The 24,575-nt window shown below is 36.0% G+C and overlaps 2 protein-coding genes across 6 annotated transcripts in view; one reads left to right on the plus strand and one right to left on the minus strand.

Moving 5' to 3' along the window:
- Positions 1-24,575, minus strand: part of PPIG (peptidylprolyl isomerase G) — a 46,505-nt gene that overhangs the window by 18,016 nt on the left and 3,914 nt on the right. For 3 of the 5 annotated variants that reach the window (XM_032408527.1, XM_032408536.1, XM_032408544.1), the window contains exons 2-9: positions 12,788-12,835; positions 12,192-12,269; positions 12,026-12,100; positions 11,359-11,466; positions 10,521-10,565; positions 9,374-9,461; positions 2,923-2,952; positions 2,692-2,831 (exon numbers count right to left, since the gene is read on the minus strand). In XM_032408527.1, coding sequence (XP_032264418.1) covers positions 2,692-2,831; positions 2,923-2,952; positions 9,374-9,461; positions 10,521-10,565; positions 11,359-11,466; positions 12,026-12,100; positions 12,192-12,252 — 547 coding nt within the window. In that variant the 5' untranslated portion in view covers positions 12,253-12,269; positions 12,788-12,835. Of the gene's footprint in view, positions 1-2,691; positions 2,832-2,922; positions 2,953-9,373; positions 9,462-10,520; positions 10,566-11,358; positions 11,467-12,025; positions 12,101-12,191; positions 12,270-12,787; positions 12,836-18,078; positions 18,108-24,575 lie in introns of those variants that run through there. The other 2 variants (XM_032408554.1, XM_032408564.1) reach the window with 2 other exon arrangements.
- Positions 19,651-20,144, plus strand: LOC116634981 (cytochrome c oxidase subunit 6B1-like). The gene has a single exon (XM_032408578.1). It carries the CDS (start codon positions 19,736-19,738, stop codon positions 19,994-19,996), a length of 261 nt encoding a protein of 86 aa, XP_032264469.1. The 5' UTR covers positions 19,651-19,735; the 3' UTR covers positions 19,997-20,144.

Consider the following 24,575-nt stretch of genomic DNA (forward strand, 5'->3'; position numbering starts at 1 on the left):
GAATTCTTCAGAAGTCTTTTTGTTTTCTTTCAGGAAGTTAGAAAAAGAAAAGAAAGATTCTGTATTTATTTCTTTTTAAACTGGGGTGTAAATCTCTCAAACAAGGTTTTAAATATAATGATGATGAACACCACCGTGTTACACAAAACTTTTTGACCGTTTCCAATTTAAAACGGTAAGGAGGCCATAAAACTTATAAACTCGATGTGAGACCCAGCTCTGCCTAAAAAAAAGATTATATAGATGCATTACAAAATCCATTCTGACGAATGTTCTGAATGGTAAATAAAGGTCATAGGTTCTGAACTGTGTGACCTCGAATATAAAGATCTTTTCATATTTCCACAGTATGGTCCAGAACAGAATAGGCATGGAAGTTATCACTCAAAACAAATCTGACCTTTTCAGGAACTCCTGGGCAGACACTAATAAAGGGCCAAATGTCCCTCCCCCCACCAAACTGCTGAAACTGATAAGGGCAAGGTATGCTTCCTTAGCACAGTAATATGCTACATCAATTTTCAGCACAACTTCTTGGTCATAATGGCATAGGCAAAATTAGCATTTATCTCTGTTAAGTGAAAATATGTTATAAAGACATAAATAGGGGTGCCTGGGCGGCTCAGTCGGTTACGCGGCTGCCTTCGGTTCAGGTCATAATCCCATGGTCCTGGGATCGAGCCCTGAGTCAGGCTCCTTCCTCAGCAGGGAGCCTGCTTCTCCCTCTCACTCTGCCTGCTGCTCTGCCTACTTGTGCTATCTTTGTCAAATAAATAAAATCTTTAAAAAAATAAAGACATAAATAATAACATATAGTGACATTCATTCACTTTCTCATTCTTTCAGCAAATATTCAAACACTGACATTTTATTACCAAAAGAATCTTTACACCAAATTTATCAGAGAATCTATGATAACTGCTTATGGTTTAAAAGGTGTATTTTTTTATTACCGCAATTTCTTTCCAAATATATAAACCACAGTATCCTTAACTTTTATAAGCAGAGAACAGATCCTAACACACAAGACCTTATAGACTACAAAATATAAGAAAAAAAACCCTAATTTTTAGTAGAGAATAAAAGATAGATTTCCTAGATGATATGGGAAGAAGTAATGCCTTAAATGAAAATGTTCCAATTGTACTAACAACACTTTGAGGAACTACGCAACGGAACCAAGGTCTAAAACTTGCAGACATTAACACAGATTGCATTTTAATTTTTCATTTTTTAAAAAATAAAAGTTATTCAGTAACACCTCATTCTTTACTGGATCCTCAATAACACAACACATACATTATACCTGTTGCTTGTACATATAGACAGGCAGCCAGGCTCATGAACACCAAGAAGTTATATAAACACTCCCATTATGAGCTGCAGCATATTCCTGCAATGGTTTACAAGGTATATATTTGATATGACAGAGAAGAAAATGAAGTCATCGGAATCAAAGTAGAATACAGAAACAGAAAATCAAAAATAAGCCTTCTCTATGAACATCTTGGGTCTTTTAAAATTAAAACAAATGTGTGTATTTTTTTTTTTTTTTTTAAGATTTTTTATTTATTTATTTGACAGAGAGAGACAGCGAGAGAGGGAACACAAGCAGGGGAAGCTGGAGAGGGAGAACAGGCTTCCCGCCGAGCAGGGAGCCCGACGTGGGGCTTAATCCCAGGACCCTGGGATCATGACCTGAGCCAAAGGCAGACGCTTAACGACTGAGCCACCCAGGCGCTCCACAAATGTGTATATTTCTAAATGACACAAAGAAATCAGTATACCTAAAACGTGAGAACAGAATGTTCTACTTATGGCAATTCTGAAAGGCACGTTAAAGACTTTAATGAGTCAGCAATACATAATAGAAAAAGGTCTAGATCTGGAGCCATCAAGCTTGGGTTTGAAGCTTAGCCCCCTGATGTGGTAAATAACTTAATCTCCTTGACTATTTTCATCTGTAAAATGGGGGAAATACTACAGGGTTATTGTGAGGATCAGAAAAGATTATAGATGACTCTCACATATGTTAAACATGAAAAACTAAGTATTGGTGTTATTATTCCCTAGACTAGTTAGAATGGGAAGAACAGAGTCTATTTATTATTTTATTGTTTTCTCCACAGGTGATCTCTCCCTATACTTTTAGAATAACAGACCCAATATCTAATAAATGGTAGCAGTTACATATTTCACTTATATAAACACTTAAAATATTCACTTAAAACAAAGTTCTTACCATTCAGATAATATATCAAACTATTGGTCATGTTAACTTCAAAACTTTTGGTCTAAGAAGTTTCTCAAATATGCCAGATGCTTCTGAATCTCAGGAGTGCATGAAAGGAAAATAATTTATTCCCAGTTTCATAGTCTATGTTATTCTCTTCAATTGTCATCTTCCCCCTTGCTGCGTCTTTCTCTAGAAGAGTACTTATTTACCATGCTATTTAGACAACTACCATTAAAACAAAACAAAAAAAAAGTGGAAGGATAAATTATAGCAAATAACAAGAAAATTAAGTGATTCCATGGTAAATGAACAAAGTATGAAGATAAAACACTTTTAGAAAACACAAATGCCTCATATTTATATTCACATTAATATAAATTTCAAGCCAACTATTTAGAATGTCTCTGCTTGTTCTGTATACATAAGCATTATCAGAAATATGCACTTGTTCTTACCTTTAGATTTGGGAATTAGCTCTCCACAACTGAGTATCCGCACCTCAGCAAATGGTTTGCTAGCTGCATCTGTTTTCTGGTTTTCTATCTCTCTCACAACTTCTTGACCAGATATCACTTGCCCGAAAACAACATGATGCCTAAAGAGTCAATTATAAGATGATCAAATAACAGCTTTTAATTTTAACATTAATTTAAAATGGTCATAAAATAAATTAAAATAATCTTTACCCATCTAAATGAGGAGTTGGCTTCGTTGTTCTTTGGAAGTCATCAGATGGAATAAAAACAAAGTAAGAGAAAAACAAAGTTAGCAGCTCTAAAAAGGAAAAGAAAATAACTGCATTGGAAATAAAGTTGCAAAGAAATCAGATGCTATTTTAACATAACAGAATCTTACTACATTAACCTTAAGTAGACAGAAATAATGCAAGATGCTTTTTACATATTTCAAAAACTTATTCTGATCATAAAACTAATACCTACTCATTCTTGAAATTTTACATGTAATTAAAGTTGACATTTTGGTGTCATTTCTATCCATCTATGTTTCTTGCATGTGACTGGGTTCTTACTGAATATTCATAGGTGTATAAAGTTCTATGGCTGTATAATATTCTATTGTATGGACAGACCATAATTTATCAAAAGATTCTACCAGTTCATAGGTTTAACAATAGTGTTTTTCAATCTTAACATTTTAAACAGTTAAAGCATAGGTCAATCCCCTATCCATGGTTTTGCTTTCCACTGTTTCAGTCACCCACAGTCAATTGCGTCAATCGCAGTCCAGAAGCAGATAATCCTCCATCTCACATACTGTCAGTTCAATAGGAGCCTAATACTACGTCACAATGCCTGTTATTCCCCTCACTTCATTTTTTTTTAAAGATTTTACTTCTTTGGTGTGCCTGGGTGGCTCAGTTGTTAAGTGTCTGCCTTCAGCTCAGGTCATGATCCCAGGGTTCTGGGATCGAGCCCCACATCGGGCTCCCTGCTCAGTGGGAATCCTGCTTCTCCCTCACCCCCTGTGTTCCCTCTCTCGCTGTCTCTCTCTGTCAAATAAATAAATAAAATCTTAAAAAAATTTTTTTTTATTTATTTATCTGACAGAGCACAAGCAGGGGGAAAGGCAGGCCGGGGGAGAGGCAGGCCGCGGGAGAGGGAGAAGCAGGTTACCCGCTGAGCAGGGAGCCTGATGTGGAGCTCGATCCCAGGACCCCAGGATCATGACCTGAGCTGAAGGCAGACACTTAACCAACTGAGCCACCCAGGCACCCCTCACTTCTTTTCATCAGGTAGGCATTTTATCATTTCACTTCATCACAAGAAGGATGAATACAGTAAGATATTTTCATAGAGACCACATTCATGTAACCTTTGTTACAGTGTATTATTATAATTGTTTTATTTTATTACTATTGCTATTAATCTCTTACTATCCCTAATTTATAAATTAAACTTTTATCTGTAGTTTTAGGCATTCATTAGGGGGTCTTGAAACGTTCTCCCTGTGGATAATATTCAGATGGCCCTCATACATGTTCTGTTGGACCAGAAAAGAAATGGTCCTTATTGTGTTTATAAAATTTTCAGTTAGCTGCCAAGATTCAAAACTTTGGATACTTTAAGATAAAAATCCAAATTTCAGACCTTTATTGGAAAGCTGGAAGGTGTGGCCCCTGGCATGTGGCAATAATGGGTCAGGCTGATTATCCCTGTCTTTTTAATACAGGGATTAATAGTGTAGATCCTTATCCCAGCAGGCTTTATTTGCTTATGTTACTTGCCTAAGACCTAAAGACTTTTGAGCTTTTTACCCCTGATAAACAAGGAAACTTCACAATGAAGAAAGAGATCTGGATTAAAACTTGGAACAAAACTCAGGACGCCTGGGTGGCTCAGCTGGTTAAGCGTCTGCCTTTGGCTCAGGTCATGATCCCAGGGTCCTGCTTCTCCCTCTGCTGTTCCCCCTGCTTGTGCTCTCTCCGTCAAATAAAGAAATAAAATCTTAAAGAAACAAGCAAAAAACTTTGGACCAAACTCAAAGTAAGCGAAAGTCCAACAAATGAAGTAATTTTTTAAAATCCTTTTTCCCCTCCACACCAATCTTAAACTCCTATAGTTAAGAAGACTGGTATCTGAGTAGCTATGAAGACACATTGCTGTAACAGACTGAAGATGGGCACTATATATAATTTGTTATTTTGGAATCTAATCAAAAAAGGCATTAGAAATTTGGAAGAAGGAACACAATTTAAGCTAACGTTTGGTTAAAGCCCACACAATACTAATGAAAAAAGTTCAAACATGTACATGTATTTTTACAAGATCACCTTGCTTTTAAAACTAACCTTTTATTGTTTTCTGACTCTAACAGCTATGCTCACCTGAACTTGCTTAAACCATCTAGAGATGTAAAACCCTATGTGTATACGATACATGTATTTGTATAACATATTACATTCAACGTATATATATAACTTGCATCCAGATTTAGTCAGTCTTTGCCTCAGATACTGTATTTGCCAAGTTCACTTGCTCACTAGAATTTACTTGTAGCCCCTAAACCAATACTCCTCTGTTTTCATGGTCATTCTCAGATTGGTAAGAAAAAGAAAAAAAATGTATTGATGAGTAGAAAAACTAGAACTCTTGGGGGCACCTGGGTGGCTCAGTCAGTTAAGCAGCTGCCTTCGGCTCAGGTCATGATCCTGGGGTCCTGGGATCGAGCCCCACGTCCAACTCCCTGCTCAGCAGAGAACCTGCTTCTCCCTCTCCCTCTGCCTGCCACTCTGCCTACTTGTGCTATCTATCTGTTGAATAAATAAAATCTTTAAAAACAAAACAAAAAAAACCCCTAGAACTCTTGTATAGTGCTGGTAGGAATGTAAAATGATGCAACCACCGTGGAAAAGTTTAGTGGCTCCTCACAGAACTAAATATAGAATTACCATATGATCCAGCAATTCCACTTTTATGTATATACCTAAAATTGAGAAGGGACTCCAACAAATATGGGTATGCCAAAGTTTACTGCAGCACTATTCATCATAGCCAAAAGGTGGAAACAACCCAAATGTCCACTAAACTAAATGTGGTATGTACATATAATGGAGTATATTCAGCCATAAAAAGGAACAAAGTTCTGATACATGCAACACGGCTGAACCTTGAAAACAGGCTAAATAAAATAAGCTCGAAACAGAATGACAAATATTGTATGATTCTGCTTGTATATCTAGAACAGGCAAGTTCATAAAGACAGAAAATAGAGGTTACCAGGGGCTGAGGGTAAAAAGAAATGGGTTAGTTTCTGGGACAATGAAATAGTTTTGGATACAATGGTAACAGCTCCATAGTATTGTGAATATAATCAATACCATTAAATTATACACTTAAAAATGGTTAAAATGGCAAATTTTATATCATATACGTTGCCATAATAAAAAATAATTTAAGATTAAAAACTGAAGTTTTCTCCTTTAAAAACAATAAAACAGAAATTAAAGAAGGGCAACCTAGAAATTAAGAGATAAGGAAAAATCAACATATAGAGGGAAGATTCTGAAAATATACATGAAGGATTACATAACTTAACAGAGAGGTTTTGGTTAGCACAGGAAGGCTTTTCCTTAAAAAAAAAAAAAAGGAAAACAAATGATAACACTAAGTGTTGTTGAGAATCTGGTGATACTGGCACTTTGCATACTGCTGATATCAGAGTACAGTAGCAATATACATGGAAAGGCTTAAAAATGTGTAAACAGGGGCACCTGGGGGGCTCAGTCTGTTAAACGTCTGCCTTCAGCTTGGGTCATGATCCTAGCATTCTGGGATCGAGCCCCCGTCACGTTCCCTGCTCAGCGGGGGGAGGGGGGGGATCTGCTTCTCCCTCTCCTTCGGGCCCCTCCTCCTTGCTTGTGTTCTCTCTCAAATAAATAAAATCTTCAAAAAACAATGTGTAAACATTTCACTAAGTAAACTCTTAGCAGCTTATGTAAAATAATTAAAAATGCATCAAACAGGTACAACAATGTTCACTGAAGCAGTGTGAAAACCAAAAAGCAAGTCAAATGTTTAAAAATTAAATAAAGCATAATACATTCAAACAATGGATTCACATATAGCTATTAAAATGTTAATTAATACTTCGTGATGTGCAGAGATTTATACTGTATCCAAAAGTTGATCAAACAGTATATGCAACATTTATTTATTTAAGATTTTTATTTGTCAGAGAGAAAGAGCACAGCACGGGGAGCAGCAGGCTCCCCGCTGAGCAAGGAGCCCGATGCAGAACTTGATCCCAGGACCCTGGGATCATGACCTAAGCCGAAGGCAGACGCTTAACCAACTGAGTCATCCAGACATCCCTATATGCAACATTTAGCTTACATTTTTATTGCCGAGAAAGATACCCTGGGGATGGGAATGTTTTTCTTCTTTTTATCTGTGTTCTTTTTCTACAACCAACATGATATAAATTGTTTTCATTTAAATAATCAGAAAAATCCCCACATAGGCAATTGGTTGAATGAACTAGAGTATATTCACACAACATTATGCAGCTGCAAAAACAAATGAAAAGGATCTCTATGAACTGATATGGAGTGATTTCCAGGATATACTGCTAAGTGAAAAGAGCAAAACATTGTATATAGTATATGCTATCTACCATGTAAGAAAGGAAAATAAGAAAATATATATGTATCTGTGCTTATTTTTATAAAAAGAAATACAGGAAGGGGTGCCTGTGTGGCTCAGTTGGTTAAAGGTCTGCCTGCAGCTCAGGTTATGATATCCAGGTCCTGGGATGGAGCCCTTCATTGGGCTCCCCACTCAGCAGGGAGTCTGCTTCTCTCTCATTCTCTTTCCCCACTTCTGCCCCTCCCCACCACTCATTCTCTCTCTCAAATAAATAAATAAAATCTTAAAAAAATATACAGGAAGATAAACCAGAATCTAATGAGGCTGGTTACTAAAATGGATGGGTGGAAATGGGATGAAAAAATGGGGAATGTCAATGGGGGTGAAGAGTTAGGTGGGAGTGATACTTTCAGAGGCATTCTTTTTGAATCACACAATGTTTTATAAACAAACACAAAACCAAAAAGTCAAAAAACAAATCAAAATAAGGTGAGAGAACAAAATATAATCATAAACAAATGAACCTAACATATTTTGAGTCACAAAACCACACAAAATTTATACCAAAATGTACTAACCCAAGTCACTTTTATTTTTATTTATTTTTTTTTAGATTTTATTTTATCCACTTGAAAGAGAGACATAGCTAGAGAGGGAACACAAGCAGGGGTAGTGGGAGAGGGAGAAGCAGGCTTCCCGCCGAGCAGGGAGCCCGACGCAGAGCTCGATCCCAGGACCCTGGGACCATGACCTAAGCTGAAGGCAGACGCTTAATGACTGAGCCACCCAGGTGCCCAAGTCACTTTTAAACAGTTATTTTACCTACATATCCTCAATCTAAAACCAAAAATAACTATAAATAAACAGTAACTCTAGTTAGTAGGTTACTTTTCATAGCAGTATAGAACGGTGATTTTTTATTCTAGGATTCAGCAAATAGGTAGAAATTTTGAAGATAATGGGAGCCAAGTTTCTCATTGTTAAAGAAGGGAGTTACAAATATGGAACAGTAAAACACTAGAATAATCTATATGGTGCTTACTGATTAAGTTCCTCTTGAGAGGAGAGTTTAAGGCTAATGAAGAGGAGACCAAATCTGTATCCATAGGACATGATAAAAAATTTGCATTAATTTTTTTTTTTTTTTAAAGATTTTATTTATTTATTTGACAGAGAGAGACACAGCGAGAGAGGGAACACAAGCAGGGGGCGTGGGGGAGGGAGAAGCAGGGCTCCCGCCGAGCAGGGAGCCCGATGCAAGGCTCGATCCCAGGACCCCGAGACCACCACCCGAGCCGAGGCAGACACCCGACGACTGAGCCACCCAGGCGCCCCAAAAATATGAATTGTTGACAAGAGCCCTGGTCAAAATTTTTTGGGGGTCAGAACTGGAAAGGATTAACAGTACTGACTTTGGGGCTATAAACAAATGTTAGGGAGTACATGAATTCACAAATATAGAATCTCTTAATAATGAGGATCAATTGTATTTTACTCTTTGTAATCAAGTAATTTATAAGGAAATACTCTGTAAATATCCTGTGTATTATTAAATTTACCCTCTAAATAGATAATTCTTTCCTCAATCAATCATTACTGAGATGAATGCAAAATGGTGACTTTTCTATCATTCCTTTTACATTACTAGCTGACATTCTACTAAGGAACAAGCTTTTCCTTCTCCCTTGTTATTTATTCATTTATTACTCATACCTATATGGGCTCCTGGGTTTCTATTTTATTTGATAGTCTGATACTATCATTATTTATTTTGATGCTCAAATTGTTCTAACTTGGCCAGTGGGAACCTCACCCCTTCAGGCTGGCTCCTGTGCCCTTTTGACAAGTCTTCATCATTTTGAAACTTTAGCAATACAGTTCAATTTCCTTTCAATAATTTTGCTCTCTTCAACAATTCACTGTTCTCCTTCCTTCAAAAAATTTCCCCTTTATGGATCCCTCTATTAGTGATCAATGAGAAATGACACACCAAAAAAGGCATATTTTAAATAATCACAGCATACATACTTACATGAAGAACTGTGAACCATTTGTATCCTTCCCTCTGTTGGCCATAGACAAGAGAAATTCTTTGTTGTGTTTAACAGCAAAACTCTCATCTATAGAAAAGCAAAGTTTTCAGTTACATTACAGGTATAACCTCCAAAAAAGTTTCATTTTCACTCTTCATCTCTTTTGTTCATATGTGCTCTTTAGCACCGACAAAATTTAGATAAAAGGTAAAAAGAAGAGAAAATCAAATATTAACCAACTCCCTCTCCCATCTTTTTAGATTAAAATATTTCTAATTTTCAATCCCTTGCTATAAATCCAAATACTATTAACAACCCCCTTTCTTTCCATTTGCATTTGTCTTTTATATTTTTTTTGAAAAAACAACACAACTTTCTTTGATTATTCAAGGAAAAAATAAAATGTTCCTTAAAAAGCAAGAGAAAGAAACCACATAGGATTTTTACATTTCATCTGTTTCATTTCTGAGCACAAAAAGGCACGTATCCTATTTTAAACACAGAGAGGCACTCATTAACTTAATCTCTGCCATAGCATCATTTATTGTAGAGTATCTTGCTTTCCAATCTTGGATGAGAATATGAGAACGCAAGTGGAATGTGAAACAAAATTTCACTTAATCCCTAATGTGAAAGATGGGAAATATAAAATTATTTCCACATTCACATGTTTATAGTCTTTCAAATGATCTTCACATCAATAAAAAATTCCAAAGAGAAAACTTAAAGTTGAGAAAAACATTACAGCCAAAGTTTAATATATTAAAGAGATTTTTTTTAAAAAGTGCATAGAAAATGGACCCACTAAGTACATGTGGATATTGTTACTATGAAACACTGCTAAATCTCTTAATAAAAATTAAGATTAAGCTATGGAAGTTCCCATTCTAGCACTATAATTCCAAGAGTTTATTACAGATCATTGAAACCCTTCAGATAACATGATGTATTAATGTCCTAAACACACAAAAAACCTTACCTCTATAAGAAAAATCACATAAAATTTTTCACAAGAAAATTAACTTTCAGATTCACTGAATGTAGTTGGATATTAGTATACTGTTTAATAATCCTATTGATTCAACAGAGATAAATAAGATAATATAGAAAACATTAAAAATACAACGTAAATGTAAATATCTTTACCTTCAAAAAATCCTCCATAAATAGATTCCCCTCCTCGTCCATTTCCTAAGAAAGAAAAACACGAGACTCAAACTCTCAAGACACTAATCTCTTCGAAGGTACCCCCTAAATAAAATACTTATTACAAAGTAGATGCTCAAATGACTGAATCAAAAATACTCAAAGGTTCACAGCATATCATAAAAGATACTAATTTAAACTCAATATTGACAAGATCCCAAATTACTTTCTTTCCCCTTCGATACAACAGCAAAAATGTGACAAAGCCTATTAAGGTATGTGAGAAAAAAGAACATTCAGATTCTAATGATTATGTAGATCTTTGAATAAAAATTAGATTTTTTTCAAATCATCTTTAAAAATAGTTTGTTTTTACAATTTAAAAGTATAGGTAAAAACTAGGGGCGCCTGCAGTTAAGCATCTGCCTTAGGCTCAGGTCATGATCCCAGCGTCCTGGGATCAAGTCTCGCATTGGACTTGCTCAGCGGGGAGCCTGCTTCTCCCTCTGCCTGCCGCTCCCCCTGCTTGTGCGCCCCCTCTCTCTCACAAATAAATAAAAATCTTTAAAAAAAAACAGAAAATAAATAAAAGTATAGGAAAACCTATATTGTAGTTAAGGATTACTAGTTTTGACAAGACGAAACACACATACTGATAGGTTACTAAGAGATGAATGGTGTTGTTTTTTATCCAGAATCAAATTTCTGAAATTACTTCATGTATCCAAAGTAAAATTATTTCCTATGTGCTTCCTTCTTTTTGTCTATTTGAGTATTTCTAGAGACTTGTCTAACTTTAGATCTAGGATACTTAACAAAGCATACATGATTTTCTTACCTTCACTGAAGTCACCACCTTGAACCATAAAATCTTTGACAACTCTGTGAAAAAGACAACTCTTATAATGTAATGGCTTCTGAGTTGATTTCCCTGTCCCCTTTTCACCTACAGAGAAAAAAATTAGTAGGCCATTTAGTAGAAAGAAAATCAAGGAAGCAGTATTAAAGCAAAATTAATGATGAAAACTATTCTCTGTAAAATACACCTCTTTTAAACTATGTAGATGTGTTTAATCTATAAAACTTTCACTCAATTTTTTTTTTTAAATTCACTTAAAAACCACCCATGTTTTTCTGGAGAGTGTAGAAATTTAGAAATCAATCTCAGATAAAAGCCCATTACAAGGAGTATTTCTAAAAATTACTTTCACGGGGTGACTGGGTGGCTCACTCAGCTAAGTATCCAACTCTTGGTTTTGGCTCAGGTCAGGATCTCAGGGTCATGGGAATGACCCCCCCATTGGGCTCTCCTGCTTAAGAGTCTCTCTCTCTCTCTCTCCCTCTGCCCCCCCATCCCCGCTCACGCTCTAAATAAATAAATAAATATTACTTTCACATCTTGGTCAATGGTACATAATCTGAAGAAAATTAAAATATGTTAAATAAAAAATTAAAACCATAGTCAAATGGGACTACTATTAGGCCAACTAAAAATGTCAACAAACCTGTACAAAGACAACGAAAGTTCTCGCATGTTTTGGGGCACACATCAGAAAATAATTCAAAGACAACTCTTCCAGCTGAAAAAGAAGGAAGCTCATTTATACTTTACTAATTTAAAATATTAAATATTCATTTATAAATGTTATATGGGAACATTAATTTTCTTACCAGGTTGATTATTAATGGCAATGTCAAAAAAACATCGAGGACGCTGAACCTTTATTCCCATGGCTCCAATACTTCAATCTATGAACAAAATACAGTTTTAGGCAAACAGACCAAAACAGCAAAAATTCCTTATAAATCTGTAGGGGAAAAAATTCCTGGAACACAAACCAGAAATGTAGTTTGAACTTACTTTGATATTTACTTCCATGACATAAATAACATGGATTTTTTTTTTTTTTAGAGATTAGATTGCATTTTGTGAAACAGAAAAGACACAAAAGAAAAACCTTAGCCATAATATAATAAAAATTCTATTTTAGGGCTCCTGGGTGGCTCAGTTCGTTGAGCAACTGCCTTCGGCTCAGGTCACGATCCCGGAGTCCTGGGATCGAGTCCCACATCGGGCTCCCTGCTCAGTGGGGAGCCTGCTTCTCCCTCTGACCCTCTCCCCTCTCATGCTCTCTCTCTCTCATTCTCACTCTCAAATAAATAAAATCTTTAAAAAAAAAAATTCTATTTTAACCACTGAATATAGATTGCTACCCAAACAGAAAATTGTATTAAGTCTGTATGATTAGTGAACTCAAGCAGATTACCTTTAAATAGAGAAAAATCAAGGGCAGACTAATCCAATCCTTTCACTCCTTGAAAACAAAAAGGAGAGTTTTGGTTAAAATGGTGTTTTAAAAAGAAAAACATTAAAAATTCCTAGAAAATACCAAAAATAAATCATCAAGGAAGAAAGTGGGATATTTTAACGATAATAATATATGGTAGCTTCCCATTCTGAGTAAAATCACAACACTACATATGAAGCTATTTTCTGTTCATTCAAAATTATCATATCTAAGCTGATAGCTCTACAAGCAGTGTGTGATATTTTAAGTCCAGCGAAGTTGTGAAAAATCTATACTCTCCATCCTAGATTCCTCTCTTTACCAATCTTTAGAGATATCTGTAGAGTCACTGTAGATTGTAAGAAATAATACGATAGTATGTACTTTATCCAGTTTCCTCCAACGGTAACATTTTAGAAAACTGTTATATAATAGCACAACTGTAGCATAAAAGCAGAACAATGTTGATACAATCCTTTATCCCATTCACATTTCCCGGTTTTACTGGCACTCATCTGAGTGCTTGTGTATTTATTTAGTTCTACACAATTTCATCACACGTGTAGGTTTTATATCACCACCCCTTATCAATTTTACACAACCCACAAACTACAAATCAGAATACTCTGCCCAGATCACCAGCAATTTGAAAAATGTAGATATGTATTCATTCATTTAATGCTGATTATGTGAATTAGGGATTAAATTACGTAAAAGATATATTGCATTCAAAAAGATATACTGCATTCAAATTCAGCCCAAGTGTTGGTATATTCAACTTCTGGCATTATTGCACGAGAAAGGGGGGAAAATACCATTTTCTCCTGACTGCTCCATTTTTTATTTCTAATAGAAATAATGGATACTAGAATTTGTTTCACATGAAACAAAAGCAAAAAAGCTAAACTTTAAATCCTCCTGTAGCCTAGCCTTACTGAAAACAAAAAAAAAACTTAGCAATTTTAGTATCTTGCCAAGTTTTTTGCACTGTTTTTACTTGTACAGAATCTCAATTCCTGCACACTTGAAATTGAGAATATGTTCAATCCATAAAAATCTGAGGACTTTCTTAAAAACTTAGTACCTGATTATTCTTTATCTTTTTTTATTTATTTTTATGAGAGAAAGAGAGAGAGCATGAGTGTGGGGAGAGGCAGAGGGAGAAGCAGACTCCCTGCTGAGCAGGGAGCCCGATGAGGGACTTGATCCCAGGACCCTGAGATCATCACCTGAGCTGAAGGCAGACGCTTAACTGACTGAGCCACCCAGGTGCCCCTCCTTTATCTTTTAAATAATTTTTGTAGGCCTTCTTAAAATTTCTACTTTTGGGGGTAGAGGAAGAGAAGAGAAAGTTTAACGATTTTTTTTCCCCCAAAAAAACCTATGTAACTACTTATTTAACCACAATACCCCAGGTGAAGATTTCTATTCTTACATGAGCACTATACTATACTATTCTTACAGTGAGTACTATAGTATAAAAAATACTGTCCCAAACATACCAGATTGTTTATAATTACAGCTAATTTCCTACATACAGTACTGTGTTCTTGAAAACCAGGCATAATTTGGGTGCCTGGGTGGCTCAGTCAGTTAAGCGTCTGCTTTCGGCTCAGGTCATGATCCCAGGGTCCTGGGATCAAGTCCTGCATCGGGCTTCCTGCTCAGCAGGAAGTCTGTGTCTCCCTCCACCCTCCCCCTCGTGATCTCTCTCTCTTAAATAAATCTTAAAACAAAACCAGGCATAATTTATAATAGATCAGAAAAATCCCTAATTACCCATAACCTTTTAGACACAATCTTTGATAACTGTCCGAGTTTCTCAATTCTAGGGCACAATGTAAAAAGCCTATAGCTCTGGTACTTTAAGTTGCAATGAATACCACTACTAATTTATGGAGTTATGAGCACAAGGCGCCTGGGTGGCTACCACGATAGTGTTTGTTTTGTTTTGTTTTTTTAATCTGAGAGCTGTTTACCTGGGTGAGTTCACTTTGGGAAAACTGAGCTACACTTAGATTTTACGTAGGTTTCAGTACACTATATTGTACTTCAATAAAGTTTACTTTATTAAAAATAATAAATCAAAAACAAAACTTTACTTCTCTACCCCCACTTCTCTCAAAACTTAGTAAATATTATCACTGTCCAAATCAGCCAAGGCTGAAAACTTGGAATCATCTTTGGTTGCATTCTCCTTCATAGCCATTATCCAAACATTAATAAGTCACTTTGGCACTGACTTAATTTTAGCTTAAAAAATGCTCTCACCATCTTTACCATTATTGTCATTTCTTATCTAGAATACTGCAATTGCCTCCTAATTGGTTTCCCTGTTTTTACTTGGTCCTCTATTATCTATTCTCCATAGAATAACCTGAGTGGAGTGATCCTTTAAAAGCACAATTTACCACTTCATTCCTCTGCCTAATCTTTTCTTTTTTTTTATATATATCACACTTAATCAGAATGTCTTTCCATGGATTTTAAGAATCTAAACCACCACTGTCCAAGAGAAATATGAGCCACATTTATAGTTTTTAAATTTTTAGTAGCCACATTTTAAAAAGTAAAAAGGTGGGACGCCTGGGTGGCTCAGTTGGTTAAGCGACTGCCTTCGGCTCAGGTCATGATCCTGGAGTCCCGGGATCGAGTCCCACATCAGGCTCCCTGTTCAGCAGGGAGTCTGCTTCTCCCTCTGACCCTCCCCTCTCTCATGTGCGCTCTCTCTCACTCATCCTCTCAAATAAATAAATAAAAATCTTAAAAAAAAAAGTAAAAAGGTTAATTTAAATAATATATTTTATTTAACTCAGTATGTCCAAAATATTACTTCAACATATATCAACATAAAAATGTGATAAAGAGATATTTCCCATTCTTTTTTGGGTACTAAGTCTTAGAAATCCAGTGTTTATTAATTCAAAATAGCCATGTTTCAAGTGCTCAATAACTATATGTGGCTCATAGCTACTGTACTGGACAGCACAGCTCTAAATATTTTAGCCCTATTGACCTCTACAACTTCATCTAATATTCTTCTCAACTTTGCTTTAGATACACATGTTCCAGCTGTTCCTCAAACATCCCGGGGCGCCTGGGTGGCTCAGTCGGTTAAGAGTCTGCCTTCAACTCAGGTCATGATCCCAGGGTGCTGGGATTGAACCCCACATTGGGCTCCTGGCTTAGCGGGGAGCCTGCTTCTCCCTCTCCCTCTGTCTCTCCCCCTGCTTGTGCTGTCAAATAAATAAATAAAATCTTTAAAAACAAACAAACAACAAACATCCCAAGGCCTAGTCCTTTATCAGGTCTTCCACATTTGTTGTTTCCTCCGTGTGGGATTCTCTTACCCCAGATCTTCACTTGGTTCATTCCCTCACTTAAGTCATTGCTGAAGTATCCCCTCCATAAAGAAAGCATCCCTGACCAGTATATTCAAAGGAGCAGCCCCTGTCCTCCAACACTTTATATCCCCTTACCTGCTCTATTTTTCTTCCCTGCATTTATTGCTAATTTATTTTATTATAATTCAAGTTTTTATATCTATTCTTCTTACTAGAATATAAGCTCCATGAGGTGATAAACCTCTTCAGTTTTGCTCCCCTCTTAATTCCTAGTGCTGTAAACAGGGCTTGGCTATGGTAAGAAATCGTTATTTAATAGATACATGATTATACACGAAAGGAGAGGCATGTGTGAGAACACAGTTTTGCAACATTGTTAACAAAAAGGAAAAATCCAAAATATCCCACAATGAGAGAACAGCTGAATAAATTCTGGTATATACATGCTATTTAATATTATATAGCAGTTTAAAAAGTCTATATACTCTAACCAAAAATCCTATTACTTAGTTGAAAAGACAAAAAAAGCAATTTGCACCTAAGCATTGTGTTTACACTCTAAACTAATACTCTATTTCTACAGATAAAGAGTTACATAGCAAAACTGACAGCACTCTGCAGAAGGGACTGGGAGTAGGGATGGAAGTCAATGCGAGTCTTTAGCTTTAACTATAAGGTTTGAATTTTTGCATTGAGAATATATTCATGTATTAGTTTCCCAATTTAAAATTAATAAAATTTAGGAGCGCCTGGGTGGCTCAGTCGGTTGAGCATCTCCTTTGGCTCGGGTCATGATCCCGGGGTGCTGGGATCAAGCCCCTCCCCCAATGGAAACTAGGAAAACTACATGTGAATATTTATCCAAACTGGGTATTAAATAATTTTTCAGGTTCATGAATAAATAAATAAATAAAGGAAATAAACAGATTTGACTTCATGAAGAATTTTATTATTCCTATTTGTCAGAAGGAAATTAGAAAGTAGAAAACGGGTGCCTGGGTGTCTCAGTTGGTTAAGCCTCCGACTCTTAGTTTTGGCTCAGGTCATGATCTCAGAGTGGTGACATCAAGCTCCACGTGGGGCTCTGTGCTCAGCAGGAAGTCTGCTTGAGATTCTTGGTCTCCCTCTCCCCCTCCCCCACTCCGTGCACTGGCACACGCACACACTTTCTCTCAAATAAATCTTAAAAAAAAAAAAAGTAAGTAAAAACGGGAAAATATTTTCAACAAACATGATGTGTTACTTTTTTACTGTAGAACGGTGCTTAAGAATGGGGTGCCAGAATGATTCTTCACTGACTAGGACCATCCTAACTCACTGCAGAACATCAATCTCCCATGGCCCTATTGAAGTATCGGCACATCTGACAATCAAAAAAATCTCCCAAGGTTCTTCTGCCCCACCTTTGAGAACCAATACCATAGGGAACATGCACCAAACAATTAAAAGCACAAAAATCACCCAAGGGAACATGAACAATTTATAAGAAGTGAAATTAAAAATACAAACCGTATTAACAATTTTGCTAAGCAACTTGGCATTACAGACCAACAACTTTGAATATATTCATATTCATTCTAACCTTTAACACTTTAGTAATTCAGTATCTTGGAATCTCTCTGAAGGCAATCATTTTAAATGAAATATTCTTTGATTTTGGTTTAATAATTAGAAACAACCTACATGTCCAACATAACAGTTAAGTAAATTAAGAAATATTCATATGATGATTTATTACACTATGAAAATGCAATATTTAAAAATATGGAAAAAATATTAAACGAAAAACATTATATTGTTAGAAAGATTTTAAGTATAAAAAAATTTGGGGCACATGGCTGGCTCAGTCAGAAGAGCATATGACTCTTGATCTCGGGGTCATATGAGTTTGAGCCCCATGTTGGATTACTAAAAACATAAACTTACAGGGATGCCTGGGTGGCTCAGTCAGTTAAGTGTCTGCCTTCGGCTCAGGTCATGATCCCGGGGTCCTGGGATCGAGCCCCGCATCGGGCTCCCTGCTCAGCGGGAGGCCTGCTTCTCCCCGTTTGTGCTCTTTCTCTCTCTCTTTCACAAAAAACAAAACAAAAACAGCAACAAACAAACAAAAAAAACAAACTCAAATCTACCCTTTACCTTAAAAAAATTCACACGTAGTCACTGAAGTGCTTTTTATAATAGTAAATAAAAAACAAACTAGTTGTGCAGTAATATAAACTGGTTAAATAAATTATTCTCTCATGAAATGGATGATATTCATTTAGTGATTGGAAATCATATTCTTACATGTTAAAATCAGAGGTAACATTTTTCACCTAACAAAAATAAACAATACTGACCTCATACATTGTTGCCAATAGTAAAGGGGTAAATTGATACAATCCTTTGCCAGTTTGACAACACACAATATCACAAGTCCATTAAATACTTTCATTCAGTAACCCAATTTAGAAAGATTTTATACATATCCCACACATTTGCAAAATAAGGTATGTACAAGGTTATTCAAGGCACCACTGTTTCTGTGGTTAAAAGGCTGTAAATATAAATGTCCATAAAGAAGGAGAGATTACATAAATCGTATTACATCCATACAATGTACAAGGCTATAAAAGGAATGAGAAAGCAGTTTATGTACTGCTTTAAGTTTAAACTTTGTTAAGTTAAAAAAAAAAATTAAAAAGCAAGGTACAGATATGGGTATGGCATGCTTTCTTTGTATATTTTTCAAAGAAGTAAAAAAATATGTATATATGTTTGCTTGTCTAATACAGAGGCAGCTGGTGGGAGAGGAAATGTGTGGCTGGGGAAGATGGGTAAGAAGTTTTGTTTTGTTTTGTTTTTTTTTACTGTATAACTAACCTTCTATACCTTTTCAGTTTTATACCACATGAACATATTATTATTAAAAGTTACAAAAACTAAAAAGGAAAATTATCAAAAACTACTCATGGATGAGATATTCATAATATATTAAGTGAAAAAATTAAGTTAGCAAAAATTCCCAACTTTACACATAAGAGATATACGTTAAAAAGAGATGAAACCACTATGCTGAAGACTTATCTGTACCACCATGTTCAGTGGAGCATTATTTACAACAGCCAAGACAGGGAGACAATCTAAGTGTCCATCAACAGATGAATGGATTAAGAAAATGTGGTATATTTACATATATAATAGGATACTATTCAACCATAAAAAAACAAGGAAATCTTGCAATTTGCAACATGGATGGACCTAGAGGGCATTAAGCTAAGTGAAGTCAGAGAAAGACAAATACTGTATGATCTCACTTATATGTAGAATCCAAGAAAAAAAGGTATATAAAAAAAATATATGTATACAAACACACCCTGCCCAAACTCACAGAAAAAGAAATCAGATTTTTAGTTACCAGAGCTGGGGAGAGAGGGTAGAGGAATTGAATGAAGATATCAAAAGATACAAACTTCCAGTTATAAGTACTGGAGATGTAATAAACAACGTGATGGCTATAGTTAACTGCTGTATGGTATATTAGAAAACTGCTAAGAGACATTGAGCTGTGAGGTGCTGCTGTGGTGTGTTTAGAATCAGCACCATGGCAGAAGACATCAAGACCAAAATCAAGAACTACCAGACTGCCCCTTTTGACAGCCGCTTCCCCAACCAGAACCAGACCAGGAACTGCTGGCAGAACTACCTGGACTTCCACCGCTGTGAGAAGGCAATGACTGCTAAAGGGGGTGATGTCTCCGTGTGCGAACGGTACCGTCGCGTGTACAAGTCCCTCTGCCCCATATCCTGGGTGTCAGCCTGGGACGCCCGGCAGGGAGAAGGCACATTTCCTGGGAAGATCTGAACTGGCTTTACCCACCTCTCCTCTGTCCTCCCTCCTTCTCCCAGGGAGGTGAAGGGGGACCTGGGTGCATGGTGATCCCCACCCTGGGATTCTGAATCATGGCTTAACTAATAATAAATACTCATTGGAAAAGTGAAAAAAACAAAAACAAAAAAAAACTGCTAAGAGAATAAATCCTTAAAATTCTCATCAAAAGAAAAAACATTTTCCTCCTTGCACTACATCAGACAATGGATGTTAACAAAACTTATTGTGGTAATCATGTACACTTTAAACTTATACTGTGCAATATGTCAATTACATTTCAATATAAGTGAAAGATAGGATTTACACCAAAATACTGATTATTGATTATAAATTATGCAGCATTATTATAATAGCCAAGACATGGAAACAACCCGAGTGTCCACTGATGGATGAATGAATAAAGAAAATGTGGTATGTGCGCACACACACATAGGAATATCATTCAGCCACAAAAAAGAAGGAAATCCTGCAGTGCCTGGGTGGCTCAGTCAGTTGGGTGCCCAACTCTTGGTTTCCGGCTCAGGTCATGGTCTCAGTGTCAATGAGATGGAGCCCCAGGACGGGCTCTGCTCTCTTGAGATTCTTTCCCTCTCCCTCTCCACCCTCCTCTCGAAAATAAATAAATAAAATCTTAAAAAAAAAAAAAAAAAAGGAAATCCTATTACTATGACAAGTATGGACCTTGAGGACATTATATTAAGTGAAGTAAGTTAGAGGAAGACAAATACTGTATGATCTCACTTATATGTACAATCTTAAAAAAAAACAAAAAACTAAACAAAAAACCTAAATTCATTTTAGGTCCTGGGGATGTAATGTACAGCATGATGACTAGTTAATAGCACTATACTGTATATTGCTAAGAGAGATGATCTTAAAAGCTCTCATCACAAGAAAATATTTGTAACTATGTGAGGTGATGATTAACTAGATTTAATGTGATCGTTTTTGCAATGTATACAAATATCAAATCATCATGTTGTACCTGAAATAGAGTATCAATTATATCCCCCACTAAGCCACCCCAAAGATTTACACCAAAATATTAACATTGACTATGTTTAGGCCATGAGTTTAAGGATAATTTTTATGTACTTGTTTTCTGAATTTTCTTCAACAGACAGACACTAAGTTTACAATCACGAATATTTTTAAAGAAACACTAAGGGGAGCCTGGGCGGCTCAGTTGGTTAAGCGTCTGCCTTCGGCTCGGGTCATGATCAGGGTCCTGGGATCAAGTCCCGCATGGGGCTCCTTGATCAGCAGGGAGCCTGCTTCTCCCTCTGCCTGCCACTCCCCCTGCTTGTGCACATGCTCTCTCTCTCTCTGACAAATAAATAAAATCTTAAAAAAAAATTTAAAAAACACTAATGAGATGTTTTGCTTATCAAAATAGTAAAGATCTTTTAAAAGACTAAAACAGTACGCAGCTCCTCTGCAAATATGTGAATCTCTTAAATGTTTACACCTTAAACTAGTTTTCACCTTAAACCAGTAAAATTCACATACTAGGTATCCCTCGTAAGAAACTACCCTTTTAGAAAGCCTTCATGTATAAAGTTAGCTATCAGTGCTCTTTTTAAGAACATATAATCAGAAGCAATCTAGTCAATATTACAAAAAAATGGTTAAATCATGGTCTCTGGTTGAACAAAATATCATAGTTGTTAAAGTACTGCTATAAACATTAGTAATTTGGAAAATGTGTGTGATTTGTTAAAAAAATAAGATACGAAACAGTATATGCAAAAGCATTATAATCAACCACTCCTAAACTTCAAATTTAAAGATTTATAAAAAGAAAAAAAATTGAAAACAGTCATTATTGTGTTGGTTGTAAGACCAAGACGGTTTTTGCCTTACTGTACTTCATTCTACTTTTCTTTAATAAATATGATTGGTATTATAAAGAAAAAATTCATAATAAAAAATGCATACATAATCATCTAAGATTATAATGTACATGCCTATAAGTGATGATAATACATACTTAGGTTATACCATATAAGGATACTTTTCACAGAAATAGATTAAAATTAGTTTTTCTGAAGTAAATAAAAAATGCCTTAAATTCAAGAAAGATGACAGCAATTATTAAAAGCACTACAGAAATCTTAAGTATGTAAATGTTCTTGTTATAGCTAATGAAGAACAATGATGACAAAAAGATGGCTCAACACTATGTCTCTAATATTACTGAAATCAGATTCTACCTAATCAGAAATATAGTACATAGTATTTCCTCTATAATTATGATTTCCTGATATTATTCAATAATACCTAAAATCAAACATGAGATAAGCAACTGATCAATTTCTCACGTTTTCAAGAAAAAGTAAACAGAATATAATACTGAGAGATACCAAAGATACAATTCAGGGAAAAATCAAGTCTATGGAATTTTCAATAAACTAATTCACGATGGGCGCCTGGGTGGCTCAGTTGGTTAAGCGACTGCCTTCGGCTCAGGTCGTGATCCTGGAGTCCCTGGATCAAGTCCCGCATCGGGCTCCCTGCTCGGCAGGGAGCCTGCTTCTCCCTCTGACCCTCCCCCATCTCATGTGCTCTCTCTCTCTCTCTCATTCTGTCTGTCTCAAATAAATAAATAAAATATTAAAAAAAAAAAAAACTAATTCACGAATTTCCTAATAGTATATAATGAAAGCTTTCAGAATAGTAGCCTGCTTTGTTGCAAATTTGTTTAACCTCAGTGAGTTGCAGCTATTTCCATAAAATTCAGATATTTTCTTGAAAAACAAAAATAATGTGCTCCACTCCTGTACAGCAATCAACATGGTCTGCCTCCAACTATGGCCTGTTACTTGTTACTATTTACTATCTACTTGACCTCATGAACTCATTTCACCTGCCTGACTCCTTCAGAAATTTGAGTGATACTTAACCTCACCTACTTTTTTCATAATGAAAATACTTTTTACATAATAAAGCTAACAGACTCACTGAAAAAGTTAGATCATATAAAAATGCATAAAATCCTGACACTTAAGCTATAACTTTTAAAAATGTTCATTTTTCTAAGCAGAGAGAAATACAGTTGTTTTCAATGTTTATCCACAATATCATAGTTTTGTATGTCAATATTTTAAAATAGCAAATGCTAGGATGTGTAAACTTCTGTAACAAATATATTTCATAAAAACATAAGAGGTAACAAATTCATACATAAAAAGTTTAATCTTGTAGTTTCATACATAAAATAATTTCAATATTCATCTTAAAGTAACATGAAGGATGGGAAAGGGGACAGGACAAGGACATAGGCAACTAATTACTAAAATATATGATAAAGGACACAGTATTTGCAATTAGGCAATAAATAATGCAGTAATTTATGACATTAGAAGAATTATTTAGAAGTTTCACACAGTATGAGGAGGTCAACAAAGTACTCAGTCTTCAAAAAGTAGACAGTAAATCTTTTAAACTATTAAGATTAGCAGGTCTTTGCCCTCTCTGACTCCCTTGGCTAATTCCTCTGTGTCCTTAAAGATTCAAATAGCCAGAGTACACTCTATGGGAACTTCACCTTGACTCTCTAAAGCTTAAATGATCCTCCTTTGTTTTAATCTTATTTTCATTGTCATAAACTTGTCTGTAAACTCTTCAAATTCAGTACCCTTGTATCTTCAACACCATGCACAAGGCCTGGCCCAGGACTACATTATCAAATGGAAATAATACTAGTAAATCAAGGCATGAGCAGAACTAGACTCTGCCTAAACTTCAGTACCCTCCTCCTATATGTACTGCTGCTCACATGGAATATTGCTAATTTTTATCTGTAGTCAGTAAATTCTTTTTTTTTTTTTAAGATTTTATTTATTTATCTGACAGAGACAGAGATAGTGAGAGCAGGAACACAAGCAGTGGGAATGGGACAGGAGAGCAGGCTTCCCGCCGAGGAGAGAGCCCGATGTGGGACTCGATCCCAGGACCCTGGGATCATGACCTGAGCCGAAGGCAGACGCTTAATGACTGAGCCACCCAGGTGCCCCGTAGTCAGTAAATTCTCCCAGAGCCTACCAGTCAGTAACCACCTTCTGAGTCTATTCCATAATTGAAACAGAACCTATTCCCTAGATCTGCCTGAGTTGCATTTTACTAATAAAATGTTTCTTTTCTTTCTTAATAAACAGAATCCTTTATAAGAGGGAGCATCTTCAGTTCAGGACTAAGAAATAAAGATGGAGGGGAACCTGGGTGGCCCAGTTGGTTAAACGTCTGCCTTTGGCTCAGGTCACGATCCCAGAGTCCTGGGATCAGCCCCACAACCGGCTCCCTGCTGAGCAGGGAGTCTGCTTCTCCCTCTCCCCTTGCTTGTGCTCTCTTTCTCTCTCTCAAATAAATAAAAATCTTAAAAAAAATAAAGATGGAAAGTTCTCGTCTGCTTAAGTTTAATAAAACAGGTAACAATTTTCACATAATATTTCCACCTCGGGCGCCTGGGTGGCTCAGTTGGTTAAGCGACTGCCTTCGGCTCAGGTCATGATCCTGGAGTCCCGGGATCGAGTCCCACATCAGGCTCCCTGCT

This window comes from Phoca vitulina, unplaced genomic scaffold (assembly GCF_004348235.1).
Source record: "Phoca vitulina isolate PV1807 unplaced genomic scaffold, GSC_HSeal_1.0 scaffold1, whole genome shotgun sequence".
Classification (NCBI taxonomy): Eukaryota; Metazoa; Chordata; class Mammalia; order Carnivora; family Phocidae; genus Phoca; species Phoca vitulina.